The sequence below is a fragment of the Phyllostomus hastatus genome, unplaced genomic scaffold (assembly GCF_019186645.2).
Source record: "Phyllostomus hastatus isolate PE091 unplaced genomic scaffold, TTU_PhHast_1.1 phas_contig_40, whole genome shotgun sequence".
Taxonomy (NCBI): domain Eukaryota; kingdom Metazoa; phylum Chordata; class Mammalia; order Chiroptera; family Phyllostomidae; genus Phyllostomus; species Phyllostomus hastatus.
The window spans coordinates 31,419,670-31,432,004 of NW_025333872.1; the positions used below are offsets into that span (position 1 = coordinate 31,419,670).

Sequence of the window (12,335 nt, forward strand, 5' to 3'; positions counted from 1 at the left end):
AATTCAGCATTATTATTATTTTTTAAGAGCTCGTGAGCACAAGATTATATTTTATTTTTAATTATTTTGTTACAGCATTATTTTTTTTTAGATTTTATTTATTTATTTTTTAGAGAGGGAAGGGAGAAAGAGAGAGAGAGAGAGAGAAACATCATTGTGTGGTTGCTGGAGGTCATGGCCTGCAACCCAGCCATGTACCCCAACTGGGAATCGAACCTGCGACACTTTGGTTCGCAGCCCACACTCAATCCACTGAGCTATGCCAGCCAGGCCCAGCATTATTTTTTTATTTTGTATCTAAATAGCTTTTTTAAAAAAAATTATTTTATTTCTTTATTTTTAGAGAGAGGGGAAGGGAAGGAGAAAGAGAGGGAGAGAAACATCAGTGTGTGGTTGCCTCTTGCATGCCCCCCACTGGGGACCTGGCCTGCAACCCAGCCATGTGCCCTGACTGGGAATCAAACCAGCGACCCTTTGGTTTACAGCCCACGCTCAATCCACTGAGCTACACCAGCCAGAGCAGCATTATTATTTTTGAAAGTATCAAGACACACCTTATGTGTACCACTAATTCATGTATTTTCTGACAATCTATAAAACTTATATTATGTAAATTCACCTTTTCTTTCAAAAGCAAATAAAGTGACAATTAAAAGCCCATAATGAGAAAAGACTCCTAGAAGAGCTAGGAGAACAGAGAATTTTTTTGTTAGTTTATTGAATGGTAGTTCAGGGATATAAAAAAGAAAAAGTATGTATTTGAATAAATGTTAAAGCATAATTTGTTGTTAAGGGTAACAGAGAGACCTTGCTGACACATAGCTGGCTCTTTTTGGGCAAAGCAACTAAAAAGAAAAAGCTACTTGGAGACTTGTCCGTCACACAGCTTATGAAAAGTATGGATTCTGCAATAAACGTAAAACAGATTCGAACCAGAAAAATGCAGGAAGGACTAAGTGGCCATACATTATTTAGACAAGCTTATATGTGTCCAACACTTTTTAAGTATATAGACTGGATTATGTTGTTTCATATCTATAAAACAAAAGCATAAATAGGCCTTTTAAGGAAACAAAAGTACTTATTTCATTGTTAAGCTTAATATTGAAGAAATACTTTTCTTCATTTCAGGAAGAAGGATGCATATTTTCAAACATCATTTTTCAGTGTCAGTCTTATTAAGTATCTATGTCTTAACTGTCAAGATTGCTGTTATCTTTCAGAATGTGAAATGATGAGAAAATAGCTCATTTTTGTATTGTATCTTGATTGTTCTTCTCTGAGAGGAAATTTTTTGACTAGTGGATGAGAAAGGAGAAGTTCCTCTGTGATACCTGAGCAACATTATTTTAGTTCTTTTAATAGTTGTCTCATCTTCTTTTCACGTCTTGAAATAGGGTGTGTTTAAACTCTTCCTTTGTTACATTGTGCTTAAAAAACGTCCACTTGCAGATAATTATGAGTGTCTCTTCTGTGGCTAGTGTGATCTGAAAAATAATGTTCATTGTTGCAGAACAGAAACTGTTTCCATATATTCTGAATAATTATTTTAAATTATATATAGAAACAAGTCTTAAACGCTGAGTGGTACCGCTATAAAAAAATTCAATTTATCCCATTTTATTTTAAAATATATTATTTTTTATCTTTTATACATATTCTAAATTTTTACAATGCACCTTTCTGCCCACTCAAATACTGCTATTACACAGGACAAGCTATAACATTTGTGCCCTTTGAAATCTCTGTTATCAGCTTCATGACCTAGAACCCCTTCCTTTAATTTACTAGTTGTCATTATTATGACTCACTAAATAGGAGGGTATGGGTTTTTTTTGCTTGTAGAATTTTCTAAGTGTTCTTTAATAGTGAAGCTAAAATATCACAGGAGTTTCCAGAATCCAGCAGCTTTTTGACTAAGGCAGTGGGTTGTAGTTTATCCATTAACCTGCAGACCCTGTGAAACTCAGATGCCCAGGGACACGCTGAACCAGTAGGTTGGCTGGGGCTTGGCTATCTGTAGCTTCCAGTAGTCTGCAAGGGATTGTACTGTGCGTCCCTGTGGCTCATAAACAAACCCTCAGTGTGCTGCTCATGATGTTGTTCAAGTACGTTGAGGATATTTTTTTCTGATTTTTGAGGAATACATATAAATGTGTATTTTAACTTTATATGTTAGTGTATCCATGAGTTAGAACATTTAAACTGCAGCCTGGGGGAAATCCATGGTACTAGAATTTTGGAATGAAAAGTTCTGATTAAAATCTTAACATGGCTATTTAATGGCACACTGGAAAATTTAATTTACCTGAGCATTCTGTAGTACAACATTATTAGTTATATCCATCAAAGATAGAAAAATTATTATGTGTTTCTAGTGGTTATTTCCCGTTGTTAAAGTTATACTCACTTGCTTCTTTAGTCACCATTCATTCATGTTTCTAGTTTAAAATATGCAAAAATATATAATAATTACAGAGGTCCTGCTGTACAAGCCACCAAGGCAGCTGCTGGCACCAAGAAATATGATCTTAGTAAATGGAAATATGCAGAACTGCGTGATACCATCAATACCTCTTGTGGTAAGTGAATGGCGAGGGTGAAACATGAGAAGGCTCTGTACCTAACAGGTAATAAACACCTGGGTCGGGTGGGATTTTTTAAAAATTTGCATACGAATTAGTAGGAGCCATGCCCTTTGTTACTGTTACCTTGAAATGAAGATCTAATTTACTCACAAAGCTAAAAGAAAGGCATAATAAATTAAATTCATTTTGCCTTTCTCTTGCTTAGGTCAGAGAAGAAAAGCATGGAGAAATAATGGTTTGGGGTGAATAACTGATGCTTCTGATGTTATTTATAGTAGTTAAGTACCCATAAGAATCTTTGGGTTCATGAGTGCAAAGTAAAAGATGGCAGTGCAGTCCTTTCTTTTCAATACTACTTTTCTTCTTACAAAACAGAGTAAATACTGTGTCCAGCAGGTCCCATGTTGTTGTTTTCTTGGTTAAATCATAGTGTTTGAATTTAGGAAACTACGATGAGGAACTAAAGTGTCATAACTGTACAGGATTTCTCACTATGTTCTTGTCTGCCTTGCCGAGTTTGTCTGCACAGTCACAGACATGAGCATGTGTTGTGTGTGAATCGAGCTTGCATTTCAACACAGTGACTTTTTATTCTGTTGTGGCCTGTGACCTTGGACATATGACTTAATCTCTGTGATTTAAATTCTTCACCTATAAAAGACCTATTTAGTCCTAAATTCTTAATGTGGAACAAATTATATAAATAGTAGTAATCATAATAAAATATTCTGTAAATGTAAAAGGTAATATTACCATCAAATGCTCATTTTTATCAATAATTACTTTATTTTTGATTTTGTACTATTTAAAATGAAAACTTTATATATACTATAAATATGTATGTATGTTTATATGCCACAGAATAATTATGTTAGACAATTAAATTAGGATTTTTTTGGCTCTTTCTATGTAATTGATAGATATTGAGCTCCTGGCTGCTTGCAGAGAAGAATTTCATAGGAGACTAAAAGTGTATCATGCTTGGAAATCAAAGAACAAGAAGAGAAATACTGAAACAGAGCAACGTGCTCCAAAGTCTGTTACTGATTATGGTAAAAACAAATCTGTACTTTTGAATGTTCCGAAGTGTGTATGTATCTATATGTATATGCAACACACGTACATATATGTGTATATTATATATAGTTATATGTATTTTATATATGTATATATGTTTTATGTATATGTATATAAAAATACATGTAACTGTACAAAAGATGTTTGGGTAAACTGTCCAACACAAATTTTTCCTTACTGTAGAACTGTGGTCTGCCGAACCTAACACAACCATGATGGCTCATCTTTAATACCATTAATTCTATTAAATACATCTCTAAAGTCTTATTTGTTAGGAAGGATTGAATTTACTTCTTAAGATACATTCTAGAAGTAAGAATAATCTTGTCTATCCTGAAGAGGTTGTGTCATAATGTTATAAATATGTATTTTTCCACATACACATGTATACACAAATACACATACATAAAGATGATGTGTAGAAACGTAAAGCTTAGTGTGAAAAAAAGAATGTTTCCTGCAACCATTATTTTACAATACTGTGAAAACATGAGTGAGAAATGGTGCTGTAGTTTGTTCCAGAGTTTTGCCAAGACTAGGACTGGATTTTTTGACTGAGATCCAAAAAATGAATTCTGTTAACTTGTGCAAATGGAAAGTTCTGTTGTTGACTTGGAAAATAGAGCAGGGTAGACACAACCTGGTGAACATATGTACTAGCTTTAACATCGGTTGAGAATAGCTATAATATATGAGTTGTGAGTTCAGTCTTAAAGGCAATAACTGGAATTTCATTTGTTCAACTTGCTACCTTTAAACTTGGCACAATTTATTGTCTTAATTCTGGTTAACATCAAGGTGACAGCATATTTAATGTCTTTTTATATTTTAAAGGGGTATATTCCCAGCACTTGATAGTATAGTTTGGCAATGCATGTCCCAGGTTGACTTAGAAAGTGAGTTCTCAGTTATATTTTGCCTCCTTCACCTTCCTAGCAAATAGTAGCAGTGCTTGATTGAGTCATTTAAATGGTGGAACTTTAATGTTTCTTAGCTGTTGCAAAAATAGATTGAGTGAGGGGAATACATTACTAAGAAGACAGATCTTAGTGCTACTGATTGCAGAAGGGGTGTCATCAGTTAGAACACACACCTGGAACTAAGAAATGGCAAGTGGAATTCCCTTCCAATCAACACTGATCTTCTCACTGCTGCTGTGTTCCCCCATTTACAGATTTGCCTCCTTTCTGTCCAGTTGGATATTCCTATTACACAGGGCAAAATGTAACTTATGCCCTTTGAAATCTCTGTTATCAGCTTCATGACCTAAAACCCATTCCTTTAGTTTACTAGTTGTCAGAAGTAATTTTTGGTGCAGTGGAAAATTATCCAGTAAAAATTTATAATATTTAGTTGCTTAAAACAATGACTTCGGAGAGTAGTTTTACTTCATAGTTCTTAAAATAAAAATGGCATGTGCTTAAGATTTAGACAATTTGAAAAAATTAAAACACACTAGGTTTATGTGAACATGACAGTGCTTTTTCTCTCACGCATGTAATTTTTTCACGAATTTAGCTTTCTTTTTTCCTACAGAAATTCTACTAATGCCTTGAAGTTACTGTAATGTCCATTATTAATTCATTGTATTGGATTTTTGTTTGGACACTATTATGTCACAAAGTCACAAATGAAATACAGTTTTTAAATTTTGATCGTCCTTATAAGTCTGTCCAGCAGAATTTCCTAAAACATAATCAAAATAGTTTTTTTATAAGAAAGTTGCATTTACTTGTAGGTAATTCTGAGAGCATCTACCCGTTGAGTATTTACTTGTTAGTCACCACCTCAGTTGATGGAAGGGTTTTTATAAATTTGAAGAATGCTCACTTAACGGTTTTGGCAATTTTATCATTTCTTCAACATAAAATATTTGTTCACAGATTTTGCACCATTTTTGAACAATTCACGTAAGTCATTGGGTGGTGGTAACTCATGAGCTAACTGGACAATGGGTTAAAATACTTCATTAAGTACTAACTTCTGTTGAACATTGTTTTGCTACAATCTTTAAGTGGAATTATAGTACATTAATGTTGGCTTATCTGTGCTAGATATTTAATTTGAGATGATGCTTCCATTTGGATTACTCCAAAATAGAATTAATAACAAAATTTAATTAATCTGTTTTATCAAATTACTTCCTTTTTAAAAGTATCTAGCATTTTCAACCATGAATATACACGATTCTTATTGTAGCAAAACTCTCTTTTGATAAGCAGCTGATCTTTTAGAATAAAGACTAACTTTAGATGCTGGTTTCAAACACTGTGGTGGTGTAAGCATTTCTGTCCAAGGAGATTTGAGTTTTGTATGATAATACAAATACAGGTTTCATAGGATGTTACTGAATAGGAAGAGATTATTCTGTTATTTTTCTAGTTTCCCATGATGCACCTTTTATGTTAATTTAAAAGATTTAAGTCATCTTAAAACAGTAAATTTCTTCTAGAATCAATTTCAACAGTGATTTGGACATACAGCACGTCCTTGAATAACTTCATTTCATTCAGTGCTGTTTTGCTGTAACACTGAAGAAATACCATAGGGACCTAACTCCTGTTGATACCAGTTAGCCATGGTGAAGTTGGTTGGTTACATTATGTGTTCTTTCGCTTAAGTTGCTGAACCTATTAATGGCATGAGTGAGGACTTACTGTAATGCCATTTTTATTTGCTAACTGGTTGGATCTGATTTTTTAAGTACTTTCAGTAATTTATAGGGCTATATTTGGAACTTGTTTCACACTTAGAAGATAACATCATTGGATGTGAGAAAACAGTTGTTCATAAGATTAGTTTCAAGTTTTTCACGTCTGTATCTTTGTACTTTTCCAGATGGATATTTGATTCTATGTTTCCCTAATACAATTTCAGTTCTCAAATAAGTAGAAAAAGCTATCAAAAAATTTATGCTGGGTTCCTTAATTTTATGAATATATTAAGTTACAAGAGACTTATTTTTATGGAAAAAACAGGTTAACATAATGGGTGGTGATCAGTATTGTAGTAAGTTTACTATCAGCTGGACATTGAATTATAATTTGCAGTTCAAGATGGAGGGAAGGATTTTATTTTTACACTTTTAAAATGTCTTAGTTTTAAGTTAATGTATTTTCTGAAAAGTAGGTCATTTTAAATGGAAGCACTGAACTGTAAGTAAGTTTTGAGGGTACAGGAGCAAAAGAATAAGTAAGCTCTATCTGTTAACTGCTGAAGGTGCTGTGGCCTTTGCACTAACAAACCTGGGCCTTTGTTTCACTCTTTCCTAGGCATATGTAGCTTTGCTAACTGCTTTTTGCTTTCTCTGGTTTGCACAGAAATAATGTCAGCTGCTGTAAAGCTTTGGCTACTGGTGTAAAAAATAGAATAAGTATTTCCATCTAGGACTTTCATCCTAGAATAAGGATTTTCATCCTTTCGGTATTTGGAAATTCTTACAAAAGCCATATGGCTGTTCTTAGCCTATACATAGTATATAATTTTTACTGACATTCTTAGGTTTTCAGTGAGATTCTTAATTGAACTGCAGTAAATGGCTGGTCCACTTTAAAAGTTGTGAATATAAAGCATATTAAACAGACTTACCCAAAATATGTTGCTGAAAATGTAAAGTCATTGTTCCAGGGAAGTGTTTATATTTGAGGATAAAACGAAAACCTAATTGAGCAAAGGAAGACAGTTTTATATGAAGGCAGTGCCCAGTCCTATCAGAAAAGCAAGGGTTTCTTTTTCTGTTGGCAAAGAGAACCCACTATTATATACTTCTCACTTATTTTGGTGGATTTTATTCCAAGAGGAATATGTTTTCAGAATATTTGAGGGAAAGTTCATGCTTACTATTAGAGTTTTTTTTTGTCTCTGTTGTTGTCTTAAAGTTGTTTAAATGCCATTATTAAAATATGTATTATCTTAGCTATTTTAAAATTCCAAGATTGGCAAAAGAAAACTTTGCTCTTCCACTTTATTGAGAAACTTGTAATTAAATTGACAAATATCTATAATCTTTCAGATTTGGGAAATTACTATTTATTTTATCACAAATAGTCCTGTTAAAGTTATTCTTCAGCCTTTGGTTGAACTCTTTAGAAGAAAAATGCAAATATGGTTAATAATACTAGTTTACCTTTCTGACGTGTAGCTCCTGCTGGGGCATGTGCAGGCGAGCACCTGTGTGTGTGCAGTGCCCAGGGACTTCTTCAGGGAGAGACAGTTCTAAGAAATTACACTGTGAATTGTATTTGTTTACAGGCAATTATTATTTACATTTTGTTTTAAATTTACCAATAGGAACCCCTCTGCTTGCTTTTTAAAAAATTTTGTGGTACCTTTTAGGATTAAAGGCTGTTTGGTTATCCCTTGGGCCGCCGGTGTAACTCTCCTTGTTCTGTGTAATAAATAGCTCAGCAGAACCCGGCGGTTCAGCTTCCTGCCAGGCAGCAGCAGATCGAAATGAACCGCCAGCAGCGCTTCTTCCGCATTCCATTCATCCGCCCTGCTGACCAGTACAAAGACCCGCAGAATAAGAAAAAAGGCTGGTGGTACGCCCACTTTGATGGCCCCTGGATTGCCCGGCAAATGGAACTCCATCCTGACAAGCCACCCATCCTTCTTGTGGCTGGTGTGTATGACTCACATGAAAAAAATGTGTAAAGCAAGAAAGGATTATGAACTCTGAATGAAACAGTCTAATATATAATGTAATAATTCATTAAATTTCAGGATTGACAGATGGAGTTTTGCAGTTAAATAACATTTTCAGTTAATTGAGAATGAATTTATTTATAATGTGAACTTGCTTGGGTTGCGTCCTTATAGAGCACATAGAAACTTGTCTGTGCCCTAAGAACCTTTCATTTGGTATTGAATTATACTGGTTGATTTGTAATGGTTTAAGGAAAGGCAGCGTTTTTATTGGCCCTGATACTTTGATCATCTGTAGTGTTTATATGTTTTGAAAGGGTCCTTGGTGGAAGACAGCTTTGTTTCTGGTGAGTTTATTAAGCAGATTTCAATCTTAGAGGAAGAAAGTAAACTTTTAAAAGTTCTCAGAATCTATGAAAATTGATAGGTATTTCAGGAATGCAGATTATAATAAATGTTTCTGAAAGAGATCTGGTAATTCTCTTTATGCAGGTAAGGATGATATGGAGATGTGTGAGCTGAACCTGGAAGAGACAGGCCTGACTCGAAAGCGTGGTGCTGAGATTTTGCCAAGACAGTTCGAAGAAATTTGGGAGCGCTGTGGAGGCATCCAGTACCTGCAGAATGCAATTGAGAGCAGACAGGCTAGGCCCACATATGCAACAGCCATGCTGCAGAACCTGCTGAAGTAGACGTCACATGCTGCCCTTGCAGCTGGCAGCCCTTGCTCTGGTACTAGGGTAGGGTGTGTGCCCCAGAGATTTAACCATTCCATGATCATGTTAGAATTACGTATACAAAGTGAACAGATTTTATTAATCATGGCTTTTTGTTGACTTAAGATTAACTGGTAGTGATTTGGGGACCTAAAAATGATTTCCTGTATCCAGCTCTCTAACTGTTAATCCTCTTATTCTAACACTTGTTACACTTGGACAGATTCTGATGTGTCTAGTTTTTTGCAGACTGCCTTAAGTCTGTTGTAATTGTTCTCTAGGAAAAGAAATTTGAAAACAAAATTCAAACTACTTGAACTTTAAGAATGGCACAGCACAATATAACTGGAATAATGAAACAGCTTAAATTTTCTTAGAAAAATTGAGACACTTCAAATGATCAAGGCACTGATATTTTGATTGGTAAAGCTCTCAACTTTCTTTACTCACTTTTGGCAGAAATTCATGGAAATTTCCATCAAAGGTGGACATTTTTATTCTCCTCCCTCCTTTGCAGTGTATCTTAGTTTGGATAAAGCCATTAGCCTGAAGTTCCGGCATTCTAGAAAGAGCCTTAATGTAACTGATGTACTTGTGATAAAGAAGGAACTCATAGTATTCTGCACAGATTTGTTTTTCTTTTCCATTACATTGTATTGTTTTAAGAACATTTTTCTTATATTCCATGGACAAATAAAGGAAATTCAGATCATGTAATGCTTAAAAGTTTTGAGATAACTTTTGTTTCATTTAGAAAAGGAAATGGGTTTTAGGTGGCACTGTGGCTTAGCTAAACTGAATTCAAATATACCTTCAACTTCATCTCAATTTGTGATTTTATATCAAAATCTTGTCCAAGTGTTTCATATGGTTTAAACTAGTGCTCTGTTTTAAAACATCCTTGTTTTTAAAAAATTCCTAGCATCACCTTTGGCCTTTGTGATTTTGGTAATTGTAGAGCTGTTTTATAAGCTTTGTAATTCAAAAGCCTTTATACTTAGTAATTGCTTCTTTCGTGTAACTGATAATTTAAAAAAAAGTTTTCCTTGTGTGCTGTTAGTTTTGATCAAATGTCAGCAGTTTGTAGCCCAATATTTATGACTCTCAGTTAGGGATTTGGAGACCAAACTACATCAAGGAGTTATGCTGACATAATCCTACAGAGTCTTGTTTGTATTTTAGAATAAAATTAGAAAATAAAATTATTCTCTGTGCTCTTTTTTTCCCCTGATTTTAAAAGACACTAACTTTTGAACTGAATGTTCAGTGATTTTTTTTCCTGGAAAGAGTACCTCAGAAATAATTCCCAGCTGATTAGTGTTTGTGTACTACAGACACTGTTTTAAAAATTGAGTCTCTCATAATGTGTCTTTGTACAGAAATATTACTATGATACGGTACAACCGATCATTTTCTGTTAAAGACACTTTAAATGGTCCTGTCTGTGCTGCTGAGACTGTGTGAATGAATCTCTTTTGAAAGCTGTGTCCCTCCATAGACTTCTCTGCTCTTGGGTCGTTCGGTCCCTGAGGTTGGTGACAGAAGGTCTGGCTACTGAAATCACTGCACTCTTTCCTCTCTCCTCATCATTTGCCTTTAATTGGTGTTCTTATTTGTATAACATAGTGAATGATAAACTTGGTTTCTTAACTAGTAACAAGGTCCCTGAAGAAAATTTAATAAGCAAATATATTTTTAATTACTTGTCCCTTTAGTACTATCTTCAGAAGCAGTTTGTGTATCTCCTTGATACATATAGATACTACATGGAAAACCAATAAACTATAAAATTATTATAATGAGAGGACTTCACATTTTGAAGAATTTGTAAGAAATGTATCATAGCAAAGCACTCCTACAAGTCTTTAATAGTTAGTAAAGTTAGAGTTAGTCTTAAGCCATTTTGTTGCTAATTATGTCACACAGCTGTCCTAGAACTTCTCTATTTAAAGTAGTCTCCTGAGTTAACCTTGGCTACCAGGAGAATTGTCCTACTTCAGACAGACTTACAATAACCTACATACAGTATAGGCACATACACACAGAAGCGACTTTGCTGGAGAAATTTAGGACCTCAGTCTTTAAGGGAAAGAGCAGAAACTGTGTTCTAAAAGATGCGAATGCCGCTCCTTTACAGTGTTCACAATGAAAGCCACAGGTGTCAGGCAAGAACTGTAGAAATCAAAAGTCAATTCACATTTTAATCAAGATTTAAAATTAGAAGTTTAAGCCAGTGTACTATATATTAAGAAATAATCTTCTTTTAATACTACTCTTACTCAATTCCAGCTCCTTCCTTAGTGGATACTTTGCAAAGGTAGACATACATAAAATATTAAAAATGAGAACAAAATATTTTCACATTTGACTCAATTATAATATAATTCCTAATTCCACTAACACATCTGAAATAGGTATGCACTGAAATGCACATGTGTCAAGGAACAGTGAATTTTAGTTGTAAAGTTGAGTAGGCAGCACCTTCTCAAACAATTGTGTGAGGAAGAAATGATGCATATAGGAGCACAAGCCCACACAAATGATGTTCAGTTGTAACTTGAATTCTGCGTTCTATAGTGACTTCTGATAGGTCATTCTTTCCAATAACACAGAGAACCCTTTTGTTTAGCAAGCAACCAAGAAGGGGTTGTCTCCAGTGGAAAGTAGAGGGCATTTGCAGAAGCTTATATAGAGAATGGAAATTCATGGGAAAAAACAGCGATGAGGATTTATTGTTTGTAGAGCTCTATTAATATTAATTGGATTTTTAAAAGATATTTCATTCACCAGTTATTAACTATGGTTCTCAGGGGATCCAGATGTGTAGAACTTTGGTTTTGTAAGTTGAAGTAACTTAAGAGTACTTGGCTCAATAGAATAAATATTTATTGAATGAATCAGTTAGTTAATATAATGTCAGTAGTAGACTTTTGTCTTTTTACCGAAGAGGTAACAGACCCAGGGAGGTCAACTAATTTAGTTCTAGACCATAAAAGAGATCTGGGTGCCATTGCTCCAGTCATGCAGAGAAGGAAAGAATCAAAGGGAAGAAACTTTCTGAGCAGCCCCCTGAGGTTTTACAAAGGGTTGCTCCTTGGTCCTTCCACGTCCACAGGGGGTGACAGGCTTTCTCTGTCATTACCAGCAATAGGTACTGAGAGTTTTTGTTTGTCACAGAAGATAAACTAACAAGGGAGAAGAGGACAGGCATATCTAAAAATGAGAAGAAGGACAAGTTGAGGGAACGGTGGTAAGAAGAAGAGAGCAGTGGTGGAGGAGCGAGAGGAGGGGTGTGCCTCTGAAGACCACA

General features: G+C 34.7%; 1 protein-coding gene across 7 annotated transcripts in view; it reads left to right on the forward strand.

Annotated features, from left to right (window-relative positions):
* Positions 1-10,227, forward strand: part of MYO6 (myosin VI) — a 162,347-nt gene extending 152,120 nt beyond the window's left edge. For 4 of the 7 annotated variants that reach the window (XM_045842713.1, XM_045842715.1, XM_045842716.1 and 1 more), the window contains 5 exons: positions 2,479-2,582; positions 3,509-3,640; positions 5,549-5,575; positions 8,068-8,286; positions 8,802-10,227. In XM_045842713.1, the coding sequence (XP_045698669.1) occupies positions 2,479-2,582; positions 3,509-3,640; positions 5,549-5,575; positions 8,068-8,286; positions 8,802-9,001 (682 nt within the window). In that variant the 3' untranslated portion in view covers positions 9,002-10,227. The remainder of the gene's footprint in view (positions 1-2,478; positions 2,583-3,508; positions 3,641-5,548; positions 5,576-8,067; positions 8,287-8,801) is intronic. The other 3 variants (XM_045842714.1, XM_045842718.1, XM_045842720.1) reach the window with 1 other exon arrangement.
* The last annotated feature ends 2,108 nt before the right edge of the window (positions 10,228-12,335 follow it).